Genomic DNA, 18,273 nt, shown 5'->3' with positions numbered 1-18,273 from the left:
TTGTAGCATTTCTAAGAAAGAACACTTTATGATCCCATTATTTGTTAACAATGAAAATTTTAAATGGACCACAATCCCGTGATTTTTTCCACATCGGGTTTACCACTTAAAAAATCTTGGTGTTGATTTGTTGTGATTGGTTGCTTAATTTTATTGATTGGTTAATCATATTTTAATTGCACAAAAAAGGAAGAGGATTCTAACTTGTGAATTTGGTTAATTATATCAATGCCTTTTCCAACAAAGTGGTATTAGAGTATTAGTTGTATAGATTGATTGATTTTCTTTCTTTCTTTTCTCTCTCCTCTCTCTTCAATATAATGATATTGGAGGCACATTGAAGCTTTGATTACAACATCACCGGTACTATAAAAAAGATCTCAACAAGATGAATTCAACAACACCAAGAAGATCACTAGCGATGACTGGAGTGGGTTGCACTTACAACCAAAGACGAGTCACCCGATATATTTGGGGGGGAAAATACTTACCACCAAAGACGAGTCACCCGATACATTTGGGGGGAAAAATATGGCCTACTCTAGTCATTATTAATGACTTTTCTTGGTGTCGTTTGATTCATCTCATCGAGATATTTTTAATGGTACTAGTATTGTCATAATTGAAGTATTCGTATACTTCTAAGGTCATTTTTTTTCTCTCTTTCATCTCTTCTCGTTATAATTTATGCAACTCATTTTATAATTTCTTTGAAATGTTACATTTTTAAATCGCGACATGTAAAATTGTGTTATTTCACTAATTTTTTTTCAAACTGTGTTATTTTATTAATTTTTTTAAAAGAAGAAAACATGCAAATTTTCAATATATATGTATATATATATATATATTGAAGCATGTTGAGAGAACCAGCCAAGAATCCGATGGTTGATTAGCAACAAGATTAGCTTATATGCAAACTGCCATTCATGCCACCGTTAGATGTACAAATATCTCAAGCAATTCATTCTTTTGTCCAGATAAATAACTATTATTATTCTGCCACTGAAGTATATATACTGCTCTGTTGCTTCTCTCTTCCACTTTTTTTTTTTTTTTAATTTCAACACCGAAAAGTTTAAAATGCTATAAAACAACATAAGAATATAACTTGTTGTGGGTATTAAGCATTATCTTAATATAGATGCTTTTTAAAATAATTTGTGCAATGAGAATAAAATATTTATTTATTTAGTTTTTGAAAGAAAAAAATCCTCCTGCCTCTGCGTTACGCGTCCTCTAAAGTGAAAGCAGGGAAAAATCAACCAACCAAATAAGGTCCATCATAGAGTATATAGCATTCACTAATTACCTCTAATTTGTTTCCTTCATGTTTACCGAATAAATTCCAAAATTGTCAAAATATCATTGGACTTGTACAGCATGCGTACCGTGATAAAATGGCCATTCTTGCTTATTTACAATGGAGTTTTCCACGTTCCAAGAAAGCTACTAAATTGCCCTCATTTTGTGTTATGCTTTGATCTATATAAAGCTTGGTAGAGATTCAACCTCTTCACACCAAATCATCACTGAACAAAAAGAGAAAATATAATATGAAGAAGCAAGTCTGTTCAAGTGCTCTCTTTGTCTCTTTTCTTTTTCTTGCTACATTATGTTTAAGCATTGAAGCTCAGACTTGCAAGCCTAGCGGCAACATCAGAGGGAGAAAGCCTCCTCCAAACCAATGTAATCAGGAGAATGACTCCGATTGCTGTGCAGATGGCAAGCTTTACCCCATTTTCAAATGTTCACCTGGAGTGACCGGCCGCACAAAAGCAACCTTAACATTGAACAGCTTTGAGAAAGGTGGAGATGGCGGAGCACCGTCAGAATGCGACAACCATTACCACTCAGATGATACACCTGTGGTTGCACTTTCAACTGGATGGTATAATCATGGGAATCGATGCTTAAACTTCATAAATATCCATGGCAATGGAAAGAGTGTCAAGGCCATGGTAGTTGATGAGTGCGACTCTACGATGGGATGTGATTCTGACCATGACTACCAGCCTCCTTGTGCTAACAACATCGTGGATGCCTCGAAAGCAGTTTGGAAAGCATTAGGAGTTCCTGAAAGCGACTGGGGTGGGATGGATATTTACTGGTCAGATGCTTGATTCACCCTTTTCTGTTTTCTGGGGTAATTTGTTGTGGCATCAGGTTGATCCAGGCCTTATACTATGTAGCTTTATACTATATATGTAATCACAGCATGTGTTTAAGACTTTGTGTGAACTAGAAAAAGCTTTGAGATCAAGTATCTCTTTGATCGACAAATTTCTCAATTAAATTTTAAATTCTGTGCCTCATTTATTCGACTAAAACAAGCTATCGATCTCCCTGAAAAACTGTGAGGATTACTCAGAGAATTAACTGATTATTACATAATGACGATAGTGATATTAATCGAACGATGGCCATTGAACAGATATTCTAAAAAGTAAGCCATATGTTTGAAGATATTGCAGGGATCTCTTTCCCCAGAATGTTTATCCAGTAACTGCTAGCGCTGTGCCCTTTGCTTTTCTGATCGAAGAAACAAAAACAAATGCTGCCTAAATCTTATCCTATGCCACTAGTTTCCTCATTTTAAGCAATGAAAAATGAGAAAACCTTATTGGTGCAGATGCCATACATTGATAAGCATCTGTTGTTCTATTAGTTCTCGTTCAGTGAACACTGCCACGCACGGTGAAGTCAAATTCTTTTATACCCCCATACATCACCACTAGTGCATGCCATTATGAGTTCCAAGCATGTGAGCCAAAAATAAGGAAAAAACTAATCAGATGTTAAATCTTTAACAACTTTTTCAGGAGTGTGGCATTAAGCTGACACGCTTATTAGGGTTCTTGGTTTGAGGTCATAAAAACCCTCAAAACCTCGGAAATATGCATAGGATTAACAAGTCAAAAGGGTGCGACGTACGGCAGTGGATCGAATCTGTGGGTTTCAATAACATGGAAAAGCACCTATTTGATTGCAGATTGCGTTGTTGTTATTACTTCGAAAATCAAAGATACGTTGTTTAGAACTTTTTTATTGAAAAGTGCACATTTTTCCTTTTAAATTAGGCTCAAAGAAAAGAAGCGGTTGACTTTCAGGTAGCAAATCATCAGGGTAGCTAGAAAAGGATAAAGACAAACTCAGATCTTATGGCCCAACTTATCAGATTAATGACTGGAATGTGGCTGAAAAGTTTATGGATCAGCTAGCTTGATACACAAAAATCTAAGAAGGTATTCTCATATGGTAAACATGCAATTGTTTTAGATGTCAAAATCTACTTTGAAAAAATATGAATTATCACTACCAAAAAATTCGTATTCACAAATTATGATCTGAATAAAGGTACTCCAGTATAATATTTGTAAAAACAGCTGACATTCTTAGTTTCTTGTGGGACTAGTCTTGTTATTCAATGCTAAACTGCTCGTACATTATAAAATTGTAGCATTGAACTCAGTGATCTACATTATTCTAGCTGACGAAGTAGAGATCATGATGATGTGACATGGTGACCCTTTACAGCAACACTAGCTGAGTTAATTCTTACAGGATCGAGTTCCTGCTTGCACGTTGAAGCAGAATAATTCGGGATTTTATCAGCTCATGACCCTTTAAGCAGCCATACATCAATTAAATAACCGTATAAAAACCATATAATTGAAAGCAGGATTGGAAGTTCCTGACAGTATCAGGCTAGGAAAGTTATGTAGGAAAAAAGCCTATTTTCCCAGCGTGAGGCGGACGCTATAGAAATGCTACCACAATTTCGATATGCCTTTATTTTGTTTTTATCAGCAAATTCAAGTCTTGTAAGTTGTAACCACTCGGTGTGTTAATCTATCTTAACACAAGGGAAACAAATGTATATGGGTATTCTGTAATATTTTGAGAATCATATGGTCAAATTCATAAAGTCATTGTTATAAATATGGCTCTTAAATATCCTGTCTTGCACCAAACACATTACAGAAGAAGAAACACAAAGAAGTGCGAGAGGATGAGGACTTTTAGCATGAGATTTTCTGCTCCCCTCCTGGTCGTTCTCGTCTTAACATATGCTTTACACATTGAAGCCCAGCAATGTCGCCCTAGCGGCCAGATTAGGGGAACGAATCCTCCTCCGGACCAATGCAACCAAGAGAATGATTCGGATTGTTGCAAAGATGGCAAGTACTACACGACTTACAAATGTTCACCACTGGTGTCCAGCCACACAAAAGCAACCCTTACCCTAAACAGCTTTGAGGGAGGCGGAGATGGCGGTGCGCCGTCAGAATGTGACAACCAATACCACTCAGATGATACACCTGTGGTGGCACTCTCAACGGGATGGTACAACCACGGGAGCAGGTGCTTAAACTACGTGAACATCCATGGAAATGGTAAGAGTGTGAAGGCCATGGTAGTTGATGAGTGTGACTCTACAATGGGATGTGATTCTGACCATGACTACCAGCCTCCGTGTGCTAACAACATCGTGGATGCTTCAAAAGCAGTTTGGAAAGCATTAGGAGTGCCTGAAAGCGACTGGGGTGAGATGGATATTTACTGGTCCGATGCTTGATTTTCTAATGTAATTTGTAGCGGTATATATATATATATATATATATATATATATGGATTTTCTATCTGTTAAATTCTGGAGAAGTTGTGATGCTGTGACATCTTCATTTGATGAAAACAAACAAAATCTAGTAACCAAAACCCAACAGAGAACAAGGGTAACAACTAACAAGTATCTACGTCTAGCTAGATGCCATGAACTGCGGTATATGGTAAGAACCATGGATATTATCTGTTGTCCATTCCTGTCAACATTTCAGTGTGCCTCTCAAAAGCAACACATCTACGATACCAGATTACGAGATGGTTTGTTTTTATATATATTTTGAATTTTTTTTAACTTTTGAATTTTTTTTCAATTAATATTTTTTTAATATTTTCAAATTATTTTAATATATTAACGTTTAAAAATTATTTTTAAAATCAAAAAAATTATTATTTTAATATAATTTTAAAAAAATTATTTTTAAAAATAATTATTATCCCACTTTCAAATACTCCCTACATGAACATATATACGTACATGGGATTCTCTATCTTTATCTCCTCCAATTAATCATTAGACTGAATGATAGAATCAATTAATATCCGAACCTCCCCTCAACTTGGAATCGATTCAAAATCAAAGCAATTTTTTACTAATATTTTTTTATTTTTCATATAAATATAATATTTAAATATAAATTTGGATTATTTATCATTAATCATTTTAGATGGTTTTCTAGTACGTATAGTTATACTTTACTTTAACTTTATTTATTACGGAGTTTTAACATAAGCTTTCATTTACTAATTACTTGACTAATTCATCACACTCAACTTTATTTGTTTAAACTTTCTTTCACTGAGTATATATCTTTAACTATCCTTTTATATTTTGATTTTATCTTTATAAATATTTATTTTTAAAAAAAATAAGATTCAACTTTGAATTGCTCTTTTATACACATAGTTTTTAAACCCAACCCGGTCCAAGGCCCGAGTTTCAGGTTTTAACCGGGTCATCGGGTCGCCCAGGTCAATCCCTATTTTTTAAAAAAATTAAAATGACGTCGTTTTAGTAAAAAAAAAAAAACAAAAGTCAACGGCTTGCAACCAGGTTTTGCCGGGTCAACCGGGTCACCAGATCATGACTTTTTCTATTTTTTCTTCAACCCAGCCCGGTTCCAGTCCCAGATCGGTCTGATCCCGGATCAACCCGTCAAACCGAACTAAGTTTCAAAACTATGTTTCTACGCGCACATAAATAAAATTAGATTAAGCTTAGTAGCGATTACTAATTCGGTTCATTATTACCTCTTTTTATTTTATGTTTTGAAATTAAATTCCTATTATTATATTATTATAAATATGATAATGTATTTAAAAGATAAAAAAATTATTTATTTTAAATTTAAATTTCTAAAAAAATAGAATAAATTAAATATTTATTTAGCAATACGATTGCACCGGCATTTTGCAAACAAAAACATAAAAACTATAATGTTTTTGCCTTGTTGCAATCTCCAATGCATCGCGTTGTAAAGAGAGTGTCTAAAAACAATTATGAAAAAATTATGAAAATAAAAAAGAAATCCAAACAAACAAGGTTTCAACTTTCAAGTTTTGACTGACATTTTTCTTTCCCAGCAAATCTTTTATTTATTACCTCAAAATTCCAAAATCACCACGCGGAAAACAACATCAAATCAATGGAAGAACCACAACCAGTCCAGGACCCACCAAATCTCCAAAACCTACCCGTTCAAAACCCAGACCCGAATCCAAACTCAGACCTACCTTTCACGGCACCATCTGACCCTCCACCAGCACCGCCACCGCCACCAGCAGCAGTACCGACACCACCACCTCCTCCTGTCCTTCCTGAAAGCAAGAAGAGATCACTTGACAATTACGGTCCAATTCAAGAATGCAGATACTTCAAGATGCGCGCTATTGTCAAAGATATCAGATCCCATTTTCTTGAGGTACATTTTTAGACACCCATCATTAAATTTTATGTCTTTGGTTTTAATGTAGGTTTGAATTCATTGTTTCTTTTTTGTTTTGTGTGTTCGAGGTGATTTTATTTCTGGGTTTGAGTTATAAATCATTAGTAGTGCTGAAGTTGTGTTCTATCATAATTATTGCTTCTTGGTATATGGGGTTCCTGTGATATTATGATCGTGTTTTCCATTTTGAAATTACGGGGTGTTTTTAATTTGTTGATCTTATAAAAAAAAATATCTTAATTTAAGATTGAATTATGATCTTCTGGTACAAACTTCACTTTATGCAAGCCCGTAGTGGAGTTTATTTGCAAAAATTCTTTATTTTTGCCTGCATGGTCAAATCTTGAGTACTAATCTTTACATTTCTTTGAGACTATGAAAACCTTGTCTGCGAATGTGGCTGGAGTGTGGTAAGTGACAAGGTATACACTAGTGAGTGGTTTTTTACTACCATTTGGAGAGTTGCAATGACTTGCAGTTGGTCACTGCATGTCTTCATTTGTTAGTGCGTCAATCAATAGTAGTTGAAATTTTGATGTTAAGATGTGAAGGGTTTAAAATTCTTCTGTTTTGTTGAAGATGCTTCGAACAGTGGACTTCCAGAGTTGCAAAGGAGCCGAGGAACTTCAAGAAAGTAAGTTCATCAATTTTCACTTTGTATCATTGAATGGCACATAGTTAACCAAGTACAGTAGTTGAATGCAAATGTGACCTTTCTCTCTGTGATCAATTTACCTCATGTGGAAAGAATGCTAATAGCAGTACAATACTTAGAATTGATACGCTGAATCTAGGTCTTCTCTCTGTGTTCAATTTACCTCCTGTGGAAAGAATGATAATATCAGTACACTACTTACAATTCATATATTGGATTTAGGTCTGTTTTGTTGTTTTTTTCATTGCTTAGCTATGATTACATTTGCAGCCTTTTCTATCTTGAAACTCTATCAGAAGTTTCTCTGCAATTCTTATGGTGAGAGTCATTTGAGCCCGATTTGATGGAATTGGTGGGGTTCTAACCTCTGATGACATTTAACGTTTCTCATAAGCTGGTCAAATAACATTTACATTATTCATTTGCAATAATCCAAGCCACTCTTTGATGGTAGATTTAGTAATCTGTTGTTGGCTCATAAGACGTGCTTTTGACCGTGTAACTTGTGTTTTGCAGAGCTGAAGCTGCTTATGGAACTATACAAGCAGATGACAGCAGAAAAGCTCAGTACAACCAATTGGAAGACTGCACCCAACTCTGGTGAAAATGGGGTAGGACTAAAGCCCCAGGAGCAGCTTCATGACACAGCAGATCAGACCCGACCAGGCCATGTTTTTGCAAAACTATCTGAAAAGCAGCAAGCCGAACATAGTCAGAATCAAGGGACACATATTGTTGGAGGATCGGCTTTTGGCTGGAATTTTATCACCTTTACTGGCAGCATGCCAATCTACTATGGAAGAACAAAGGAATCATTCCGAGCTGCTCATGTGACTTTGTAGGCTACCATTCTCCTCGCTCACACAATTTGTTAGTCGAAAGGAAAGCATGTAACAATAAGAATATTCAGAGCCTCACCCATGAGCTTTGGACAAGGGGATGCTTTCAATGATTCAACAGTTGTAATGTGTGTAACTTTGGTGGAATGATTGCACAATTGTAGGTTTTACAAGAAATATGATGAAATCTCCATATTGGTGTCACAATGTTTTAATCATTTCCTTGCGTAGGCTGTATTTGTTCTGGCAAGATGAAAATGGTGCACAGGTGCTTTGCCAGGATGCTGAGCTAAGTGTGGTGCACATCCAATGCATTTTGGATCATGTATTTCAATCGGTTCATTTTCAACTTTCTTTTAGTTTCTTAAAACAAAACAAACCGTACAGAGTACTGAGTTTTCAATTATTTGTAACTACATAAAACAAGAGTGATAAATATATTTTGGTTAATTTGGTTTCATTTAGTCGTTTGGCTTTATTGTGATAGCTGGGAATTTCGAATTTTTTTTCTGGGACTTAATATACTCGTCGTCTTATCCTATGCTGGATTAACCCTCTTGAACGGCTATTGAAAAGGTATGGTTCCACTTGCTTAGTTTCAGACTGGTTCTTCCCATGGTCAACTGATTTTGCCTCTCATTGTGGAATTACAAGATTTGTTTTCCATGGAGCATGTTTCTTCTCTTCATGTGCCATAGAATGTGTGACATTGTATCAGCCTCGCAAGATGGTATCATATGATGACACGGATACTTTTGTCAATCCAAATTTTCCAAGCGAGATCAAATTGACAAGACAATAACTACCGGATTATGTTAAATGAAAGCTGATCATTACAGGAAGGTTTTAGGAAGAAAGGCATGGCATACAGGCCCCTTTTGGCTATGGAACTGTGTAGTTGAAAATAAGGCAAAGAGATGTAAAGAAGCCTCAATCGATGAACATGAGTGTATGAAATGGCTCAGTTCAAATAAGGCAAATTCAGATGTTTATGTATGCTTTGAAGTATAGCCAACTTCGCTTCTTCACGACTTCTGGAAATCGTAACGTCTTGTAGATTCTGGGTTGCAATGCATAGGAGCATGGGCACCACAAATATTGATTCTTGAACATGAAGCATTAGGAGGATTTGTGACACATTGTGAACGGAATTCCCCACTTGAAGTAATAATTGCTGGAGTCCCAACGGTAATATGGCCTGTTTCTGCAGAGCAGTTTTATAATGAAGAGTTGGTTACTGAGATTTTAAGAATCAAAGGGTTGGTGTGCAGAAGTGGGCTGCAGTGGTTGGTGATAGCTTGAAGAAAGAAGGCATAGAGAAGGCAGGGACTCATATTATGGAAGTTAAAGAAGTAGAGCAAGGAAGCTTGGAGAAATGGCAAGGAGATCTGTTGAAGAAGGCTGGTCTTCTCCTCCTGATTTCAACGCTTTCCTTGAAGAAATGAAAAGCGAGAATTGCAACTAAAATTTAAGAGACCTTGTCGTAGACTAAAATCAGAGTCTGCTTCCTCTGCCTCACACATCTTGTATCTTAGGCCATTCCTAAAGCACACCAAAGATGTTATGCGAACTTCCAATATTCAAGCTTAGCAAATCAATACCTAGTTCTTTCTTTGAAATGTATATGAAATATAATATGAAGCTAGAAATGCCAAGCTAATGACAATCTAACTGAAATATCAATCCAAACCAACCCAAATAAATAGGTTTTTTTAGATAATTATCTTCTCCAATAAATAACGAATAAAATATGAATATTATCAGACTCAATTCAAACATCTACTTATATTATATAGAAATATATGTATAACATTCTTATTTTTTTGAATCCAATATAATAAATACATATATTAATACATTTATAGTTTTATCATTTAATACATTCTTCAAATATATATATATATATATATATATATATATATATATATATTACTATTTTATTTTTTATTGAATAATAAATTATAATCGGACAATGAATATCTATATAGATACTCGAAACCCGATAGATAAGATATGTATTTCTGAATTTCTTCCCTGGTGTATAATAAATAGAGTATGAATATAGAAAAATCCGACTAAATAGATATCCATTGACATCCCTGCTAATGACAGCAAACTAAGTTCAATGCCTAAAACAATCAACATCATTTAGCAAGAAATAGCTAGGGACTGGATGTATCTTTTACATGAATTACATTGTTAGAGATGTTTTTCCACTGTCTCATCAACTTCCTTTTAAAAAAAAAAATTCTAGTTTATAATGAAAGTAGCAGGAAAAAATTTTGGAATCAATACATGCATAATGGAGCAAACCACACAAAGAATGAATGAACTTGCATACCTACATGAAAGAAATGCCAAAGCCCACCAAAAAAAACCATATATTGAGACACCTCAACTCCAAGATATCATCATAAAAAATCATCAGCAAGAAGAATTGCTTTCTTCACAGAAGGAGTTGAGTGAAGCTTTCACTACCCTGATGTCCATGGAAGTGAAGATCCCACAATAGGTGCCACATGGTTATCTTCAGAAATATAAAACCACAAAAAGATAGGATTGAGGAGATTCATCAACCACCAGAAAGCATGTTACGTCTCACTTTTGTCCAGAGTTTGCATTTTTCTCAGCTTCAAGATTTGTACCCTCCTTGAGCGCAGCATGTGCTTCATTTTCCATTCCAAGTGTAGCAAGGGCAACAGCCTGAAGATACGATGCCACGTGCCATACAGGGGAAATGACTTGGGCTTGCATTGCATCACTTAGAGCTTCCTGAGGCAGGTCACTCATGAGATAGGACAGACTCCGCCGGGCAAAAACAGTTGGGGAAACCATGGTTCCCACATCAATGAACTACAAGTCATAGAAGAGTCTGTCAAATACAATTTGTATGCTTGCTGTTAAAACAAGTGGGGAAAAAATTAAAATCAGGTAGCTTGGTATGATAAGGAGATTGTATTATTAGCCAAGAACAGCACAAATTAATGAAAAAACAATTCCTGACATAATTCATGAATGAAAACTGAAAACTTTGAAATGAGGAGGAAACCTGAGTGTAACACTCAATTGCAATTCTATAGTCTTTCTGCTTGAAAGCAGAATCACCCTTTTTCTTTGTATTTAAAGTCTCCTGCATCTCATCTGTCCACATTTGGAATGAGAGCTGCGCATAGGAAAAAATTTTGAGTTCCAATCTTAGCTGGGTTCTTGACAAGTTAGAGAACATGCGAATAGAATGAGCCAGTGAGCATTTGCAATTTATATGAGAAAAGAAACAGCAAGACACCTTGGTAATGAATAATTGCTTGAAATGTGAATATAACAAGAATAGCAGATAAGCCCAGGGTGAAAAGTATACAGTTTATAATACGGTTAAACATCTACTATTTGAAACCTATTGAGAGCTTTAATATGAAATAGAGAACCTCATTTGCCACTCCTTGATCATCTTTATAGCCAATATTGTCTAAGATCTCATTTATGGCTGTCAGGTCCCTTCTAGAGCAAGCCTCGCCAAATGGTGACAAAGGAGAGGATGAAGCACCATGTGGGATACCCATCAAGATATGAGAAGGAACCTGCACAGGAAAGGAAATGGAAACATGAAAACTATTTAAGACTCGCTTCTAATGTCAAGTTTAGTTACAAGCAGTCCCTGATGGTTTAAGTGTATTGACAAATCAACTAGAAAAACAAACTCCAATGCTATTTCAGGAATTTATATATCTGTACAGTCATCCGCAACCAATTTTCATTTTTGCATTTTTTTTAAAACGAGTTGTCTCTAAGAAACAGTCTGACAAAAGTTCCCCTCTAAAATTCCTAATGAATCCTTGCCCAACAGAAGGCACTGAACTCAAAAAAGTTTCACTGCATGATGAAATTATAACACGGCAATCTGCAGGCACCAAAACAAGAAGTCAACAAGAGGTATAGAAGATATGACAGTCAAATGAACAAACATACATCATTTTCCTTCTGAAGAGGAGTCAAAGCAGCGACTAAGGATTTCAGACTTGGCCGCTCTCGGAGTTCATACTGTAAACATCGAGAAGCCAGGCGTACTAACTCAGTCCCATCATCACTGGAAAACTGTCCTTCCAAACAAGAATCTGTCAACATCTGAAGATTTCTATCCCGTATCAAGTCAAGGGCCTGGAACAATTTTCTTTTGAGTGTTAAATTTATGTGGACAGGCTTGTGTAACATGTATTTGTAAACATGGGGAGGAAAACACAGTTTTTTTTGTGTTTGGCAGCTTGATCTAGAATGTCAATCAATGGATCCAAACGAGAGTTATACTAGTAAATTTACATTTGAATGATGTGCACTCACATGACTTGGGGGGATATGCTTTCCACTGAGAAGGTCAAGCAAAAGAGTGCCAAAACTATATATTACACTCTCTGGTGTTACTCTCCCTGAAACAAAGACAAGGAACATAAGCAAAGTCTTGGATTAACTTATATAACAAGGATTAAATAATATTAGTGCCCAAATACATTGGAGGGCAGGAACACAATTAGACAGCTATGATGACACAAAATTAGCACCAGTACAAGATATTATGCAGACAAGTACAATTTAGTCAAAATTCTCTATTCTGGGATGCAATCAAAATTGATAAATATGACCAAAATCTCATACTCTATACAATGCAAGAAAAGCATGCCTAACAGGGAAATCATCAAAAGATCGCACATCTCTCAAAACTATAAAAAAATGCATTGGCCTAGATAGTATTATAAGAGTTCCATTATATGGATCTAAATTCTGAAAACCTTTTGGGCAGGTCAGAAGAATAGTAATGTTATGCATCAGAAGTTTTACAAGCATGAACACATTGAACATTCCAAAAGAACAATATGGGAACTACAGATTTGTGGTGCTTTGAGGATCTAGATTATATAACACCTTGAGCAGGCCAGTCAGCAAGGCCCTTAACGGGTGGTAATGTAAAGTGATCTCACCATTAGATTTAACTACATAAATCCATTAGTTGTTCATAGATCTTCTGATTTCAATTTCAGAAAATCACAAAATCAAAGCAGCAAGAAACGGTACTGTGAACAAGAAGCACCTACCAGTTCTCAAATACTCAGGAGGAGTAAAAGCCAGATTCGTACTATAACTTTTTCCATCCCTGCTGTTTTTCATGAGGCCAAAGCTGGAAAGTTTTGGATTACCATCCTGTATAATTCTAACATATAAATAAAGAATGCAGGTAGAATCTAACTAGGAATTGGTTTCAGAGAAATGGAGACAGAATTTCATACCTCATCAAACAAAATTCTATAGGCATTAAGGTCATGGTAAAGGGCACGCCCTTTACTTGTGCAGTATTCTAAAGCTTCTGCAAGATGTAGAACAACTCTTAATCTCATCGGCCATTTTATAGGTTGAGTTTCCCCTGATTCAAGAGAGAATTGATTTGCTTATATCCCCTATAATCAAACTTGTAGAAAGACAGTCATGCAATTTTACAGAAAAAAGAAAATTGGTGCTATTATACCATATTTAGGATGCAGAATTCAATCAGGAGACCAAAAATACAATCACAAATATGCAACAAAACTTGTATCCAGAATCCTTGTCCATGCATGAGAAATAAGCCTTACAATGGAAAAGGTGTTTTGCAAGTGTCTCATTGAGCATAAATTCTGCCACAAGCACCCTTTCATCACCTTCACAACAGAAACCAAGCAAATTTACCAATCTATGACTCCGTAGCTGGCCAACAGATCTCGCTTCCTCCTATTATTGTAACAGAAAATTATTTTCAAGTTATGACACAGTAAACTCAAACCAAGGTATTTCTTCAAGCAGGTCTTTGTGACCTCAATGAGAATACATAAACAGATTGGCATTCATCAGTTATATGCAAGGCTTGATTCACGAATAGACCTCAAATTGAACAAAGAAATGCCAGAATTTGTCTTATTGCTAACTAAACAGGGGATGTAAATAAAGCGATTCGATCCTAGTCATACTAATTCGTTGAAGGTAGTCCATGCCTCTTAGTATAATTTAAAACACGGCACCTGCTCGAATGAAGGAAAAAAAAATTTGTCGAGTTGTTGATGTTTCCGAAAGGGCACTCTGCATAATGAAATTAAAAATGCAAACATAGAATCCAAGTACATTAGTGGATGGCGTAGAAGTAGCGCACCAAAAATTGTCGAGCATCAGGCCAGGCCATTTTATTGAATCGCTTAACAGCAATCCTCCTCTGATTTTCAAGCTTCCCTTTATAAACAACATTGGGAGCCTTCTCCCCATGCTCAGACACAATATTTTGTACTGCAAAACCAGATGTTGCATTTTTCAGCTGCTCAAGTGTGAATTCGCGGAATGTAGGCAAGTCATTAACCTCACTCTTATCTTCATTTCCTGGGGGGAAAAAAAGTTACGACCCATAAAAAAAATAAACTTTCTTTTCCCAAAAGAGAAGAAAACCCAATTATTTGACCCACCAACATCAGGAACTTCAACAACAGCTGCCTTGAACTGTGAATCTACGCAACAACGTGTAAGCTTAGTGCACTGACTCCCCATCTCTCAAAAATCACAAACCAAGGCTTTAATTTACCAGATCATAAAATAACCAAACTTGGCAAATCTAATCAACCCCAACTGAACCCACTGAAGCTATACAACTGCAAAAACTCAACAGCCACTCAAATTTGATAGAAACAAGATCAAATGGCCCAAAGATTTGAGGAGCAACCAAAGAAAGATAAAAGATGAAAGAATGTTGAAACCAAGATCAGATCATGCCATGTCATGTCACATCAAATTCATATAATGAGCGTGATGTGATATAATGGTTAATATTTGTATGAGTAACTTTAAAAAAAATGTGAATTATGACCGACAGGGATAGAATCTTGCATATTATTTTAATGGTTTTAATAGATATTTTCATGTAGCAGACAGGTGACTCTTATTACTGGAACAAGATAATTAGTTTTTTTTTTTTTTTTTTTTTTTAAGATTGGAACTGGTCTTTGTTCGGAGAATGGAACAGCTTCAAGAGGTCCAAAAGAAAACATTTCATCATCTCTCTTGCTCTCCCGCCGTAATCATTTCAATTTTGCCACCTTAATTATCATGTGTTAGGCAAACGGCGCCGTTGGACTTGTTGAGTCCACGAGATCAGGCTTGGGTCCCAGGAATGAGGTAATAATGATAGTAGTCAAAACTTGACTCAGGTCCGCAATTTAACTTGGAAATCTGATATACTATAACAAATATAGTGATGAACAGTGCTGAAAATAAAATTTATGTTCTTTTAGTTTTTGATGGATTTTTTTATATGATTTTACCATTTATTTTATTTCTTTTAATTACATACTAAATATTAAGATATTATTTTAATATATTTTTTATAGAGAAAAACTTGCTAATGAGATAGGTTTTTATTTAAAAATAAATACTTAATACCTTTATTAAAATAATGAAAAGATGCACTAATAAAAAAATAAAATTTAATACATTTTACCCCAATAATTTTACTTGTTGTCTTTCCAATAAATATTTAATTAAATAAAAAAAATTTAAAATAAAAAGTTATTGAACCGGATCAAGATCATAACCTAGGCCAGGAAATGACGTGTTAATCTAGCTTATTAGAAGTCAATCAAAAAACATTGTTTATTTTAATTTAGTTTCTTTCTTTAAAAAATTAAATTGTATTTTAATTGGGTCAACCAAACTTGCTATGATGGTTGGCCCACACTAAATGAACTCTTGTCTGTTTACTTTGAAATCCAACTAGATTAAAAAACCGAGCCAATGGATCACACTGTCAGGCTTAACGAACTGTAATAACATTGTAAAACAAATCTCAGTGACAGTGGGCAACTAACTAGTTTAAACTAAAGGGAAATTTATCACTTAAGCTAAATCTGTAAACCTATTGTCCACTGTGAATTTGTGAAGCAAAATCGAGCCCATCAGCTAAGAGAACAAAAAATAATGTCTGGGACGGGTCGGGTCGATCTGGTTTAATTTCATTAGAAAGAAATCAGTTTGATCTATGCATAGGTTAATCGAAGCCGGTTAGGGACCAAAATCGAAATAAATGAAGTTTGGGGGGGGGGGACAAAAAATAATAGCTGGGACGAGTCGGGTGAAAGAAATCAGTTCGATCTATGTGGTATGTAAAAGGTTAATTGAAGTAAATGAAGTTTGGAGACTAAAAATCAAAATAAATGAAGTTTGGGGGGTAAATGTAACTTCATTAAAGTTTAATTATTTTTTAAAATATTTTTCTAACTTGTAAATATATTAATTTAATTAAAAAAATATAATATATTTTATATAAAACATCAAAATAATATGAAAATATTAAAAAAAATTAATTTAAAATAAAAATAATTTAAATAATTTAATTTTTTTAAAAAAAAAAAACATAAAAACAAACCGGATATAAAACAAACCAACTACCGTTACACCGATTAAAAATCAAAACCTGTCCAGTTCTAGGGTTAGGGTTTAAGCGCACCTGAAATTAAAACACCAACAAGTCCCTTGGCTATCCGTACGAAATGTCGAAGAAGAACGATTTAGGTCGTAGAAAGAGACAACATGAATTCGAGCTTCAACGTAAATCTCAGTTTCCGTTCTCCCAAACTCTATAAATCTTAGCTTTTTGATCTTTATTCACTGTTGATTTCTGTTTGGTAATATTAGGAGAGAAGGAACTGAAGGAGAAGAAGCAGAAGAAACTTCAAGCGAAGAAAAACAAGATGAAAGTAAGCTTCTTTCTCTTATTTATTCTTTCTTTTTGAATTTATTTTCTAATTTTTGTTTCTACGCAAAAAAAAAATCCCATATTTGAATGGCTAATTGCATATTTGAATTGGAATTAAGGTTTTTGGTTTTGTGTATTTGGGGATATTTGTATGTTTAGGTTGATGGTAAAGACAAGAATAAGCAGAAGAAAGGTGGAGGTGGGTTTCAAGTAGGGAAGAGAAAGGTGAAGACCAAATTGAGCGCATTGGCAAAAGCTAAAGCTGATCAAGCAATGCAGCTTGATTAGTGAGGTTCAAGCTTATATCTTATCTTATCTTTTCTTTTCTTTTCTTGTTTGTTGAAATTCTAATTAGCTGTAATAGCTTAATGGTGCTGGATTTGCAGCTTCAATTTTTGTTATTCAGACGGGGAGCTATATATTTAATGTTGTTTTTAGGATATCTGCTGTTTGTTTTGATAAATTTGCTTCTCAAAGATAAGCAAACGCATTAATCTGGGAAACTTTGGAGTTTTCACAATACAATGGTGTTATGCACTTGTGACTGTGGAAGTGGGTGGAGTGACTGCACTTTAGAGGGTGTGGTGCACTGGAAAACAGATATATTTATGAAGTGAAAATATGGTTTATGATATCTTTGCCACTCACCTATTATGTTTTGCTTTAAGAGGGGGGGTAATATTCTTCCAACCGATTGAATGAAAAACCTGACTACAAAAATATATTTTAAGATAGGTGGATTCGTTTATTAGGTTGTTTCTGTTCTTCATGTTTGTATGCGAGTGAGGAATCATTATTGCCCAGGTTTTGAGGGTTTTAGGGAATTTGGTTGAATTGATTTATTAGCTATACTATTGTTGTTTCTGGGAGGTTAAGGGAGACCCAGATTTATATTGATGAAATTGTATGGTTGGGATGTGTATTGGTGCATTGTTGGTATCGTTGGTTTTGCACATCTTGTGATTGGAATTAGAATGATATTTTGTTTTAATCTAATTCCTTTTCAAGAGAGTCTGTGTCAAGCCTCTGACACAGCTAAATTAGGTGTTCTTAAGATTTTATGAAAACTTGAAAGATTTTTCTATGTGCAAATTCAATCATGGAAGATAAATATAATTTCTTCTTTGTAGCAAGATTTTCTGTCAGAACTGCTGTGATGCGGTCATACAGCTAACAAGAATTGGTACAAGTTCTGTGAGATAGTTTGCACTGACTTCTGATAAATTGTTTAATTATGCTAACCCGAGGCTCCTAACTGGGAAACAAGGTTTGAAAGCCTTGTAAATAGAAGGCCACTGGCATCATTGGTGGCCACTGTAACCAGAGTTCATAAGAAAAATATTCGGGTGTTTCTGTGGGCAGAAGTCCAATTGTTGCTTATGCTTTTCCTCAGTGTGTCCCTATTGATCGACATTTTTTCCATGGTTTCTTCTTCAACAAAATATTTTTATTGGA

At 35.1% G+C, this 18,273-nt stretch overlaps 4 protein-coding genes across 5 annotated transcripts; 3 read left to right on the top strand and 1 right to left on the bottom strand.

The window, feature by feature from the left end:
• Positions 1–1,537: 1,537 nt before the first annotated feature.
• LOC7461763 (putative ripening-related protein 1) lies at positions 1,538–4,579 on the top strand. Its single transcript, XM_002302544.4, has 2 exons — positions 1,538–2,117; positions 4,094–4,579. Exons 1-2 carry the CDS (start codon positions 1,557–1,559, stop codon positions 4,577–4,579), a joined length of 1,047 nt encoding a protein of 348 aa, XP_002302580.4. The 5' UTR covers positions 1,538–1,556.
• Positions 4,580–6,106: 1,527 nt separating this feature from the next.
• Positions 6,107–8,270, top strand: LOC7494071 (uncharacterized). The gene is made up of 3 exons (XM_002302542.4): positions 6,107–6,545; positions 7,149–7,203; positions 7,741–8,270. The coding sequence occupies exons 1-3, from the start codon at positions 6,270–6,272 to the stop codon at positions 8,064–8,066; spliced, it is 657 nt and encodes a 218-aa protein (XP_002302578.3). The 5' UTR covers positions 6,107–6,269; the 3' UTR covers positions 8,067–8,270.
• A 1,855-nt stretch (positions 8,271–10,125) lies between these two features.
• Positions 10,126–14,939, bottom strand: LOC7461761 (serine/threonine-protein kinase BSK3). 2 transcript variants are annotated; one of them, XM_024594910.2, is made up of 10 exons: positions 14,537–14,939; positions 14,233–14,444; positions 13,682–13,817; positions 13,340–13,473; positions 13,148–13,253; positions 12,399–12,484; positions 12,030–12,218; positions 11,489–11,641; positions 11,113–11,226; positions 10,126–10,916 (listed from the first exon to the last, which is right to left on the bottom strand). In XM_024594910.2, exons 1-10 carry the CDS (start codon positions 14,616–14,618, stop codon positions 10,662–10,664), a joined length of 1,467 nt encoding a protein of 488 aa, XP_024450678.1. In that variant the 5' UTR covers positions 14,619–14,939; the 3' UTR covers positions 10,126–10,661. The 2 variants fall into 2 exon arrangements, with proteins under 2 accessions (XP_024450678.1, XP_002301354.1); XM_002301318.3 differs by having other exon boundaries at positions 14,233–14,453; positions 14,537–14,937.
• A 1,562-nt stretch (positions 14,940–16,501) lies between these two features.
• Positions 16,502–17,260, top strand: LOC18096354 (uncharacterized). The gene is made up of 3 exons (XM_006386537.3): positions 16,502–16,670; positions 16,758–16,819; positions 16,978–17,260. Exons 1-3 carry the CDS (start codon positions 16,613–16,615, stop codon positions 17,104–17,106), a joined length of 249 nt encoding a protein of 82 aa, XP_006386599.1. The 5' UTR covers positions 16,502–16,612; the 3' UTR covers positions 17,107–17,260.
• The last annotated feature ends 1,013 nt before the right edge of the window (positions 17,261–18,273 follow it).

Source organism: Populus trichocarpa, chromosome 2 (genome assembly GCF_000002775.5).
Source record: "Populus trichocarpa isolate Nisqually-1 chromosome 2, P.trichocarpa_v4.1, whole genome shotgun sequence".
NCBI classification, from domain to species: Eukaryota; Viridiplantae; Streptophyta; class Magnoliopsida; order Malpighiales; family Salicaceae; genus Populus; species Populus trichocarpa.
This window is presented reverse-complemented; position numbering and strand designations above follow the sequence as displayed.

Coding starts and splice junctions, on each gene's coding strand:
- LOC7461763 (XM_002302544.4), top strand. CDS start 1,557: ATGAAGAAGCAAGTCTGTTCAAGTGCTCTCTTTGTCTCTTTTCTTTTT. Junction 2,118..4,093: donor TGGATATTTACTGGTCAGAT/GCTTGATTCACC, acceptor ATTGAAGCCCAG/CAATGTCGCCCTAGCGGCCA.
- LOC7494071 (XM_002302542.4), top strand. CDS start 6,270: ATGGAAGAACCACAACCAGTCCAGGACCCACCAAATCTCCAAAACCTA. Junction 6,546..7,148: donor TCAGATCCCATTTTCTTGAG/GTACATTTTTAG, acceptor GTTTTGTTGAAG/ATGCTTCGAACAGTGGACTT. Junction 7,204..7,740: donor AGCCGAGGAACTTCAAGAAA/GTAAGTTCATCA, acceptor TGTGTTTTGCAG/AGCTGAAGCTGCTTATGGAA.
- LOC7461761 (XM_002301318.3), bottom strand. CDS start 14,618: ATGGGGAGTCAGTGCACTAAGCTTACACGTTGTTGCGTAGATTCACAG. Junction 12,485..13,147: donor TCCTGAGTATTTGAGAACTG/GTAGGTGCTTCT, acceptor TCTTTGTTTCAG/GGAGAGTAACACCAGAGAGT. Junction 12,219..12,398: donor AGCATATCCCCCCAAGTCAT/GTGAGTGCACAT, acceptor AAATTGTTCCAG/GCCCTTGACTTGATACGGGA.
- LOC18096354 (XM_006386537.3), top strand. CDS start 16,613: ATGTCGAAGAAGAACGATTTAGGTCGTAGAAAGAGACAACATGAATTC. Junction 16,671..16,757: donor ACATGAATTCGAGCTTCAAC/GTAAATCTCAGT, acceptor TGGTAATATTAG/GAGAGAAGGAACTGAAGGAG. Junction 16,820..16,977: donor CGAAGAAAAACAAGATGAAA/GTAAGCTTCTTT, acceptor TTGTATGTTTAG/GTTGATGGTAAAGACAAGAA.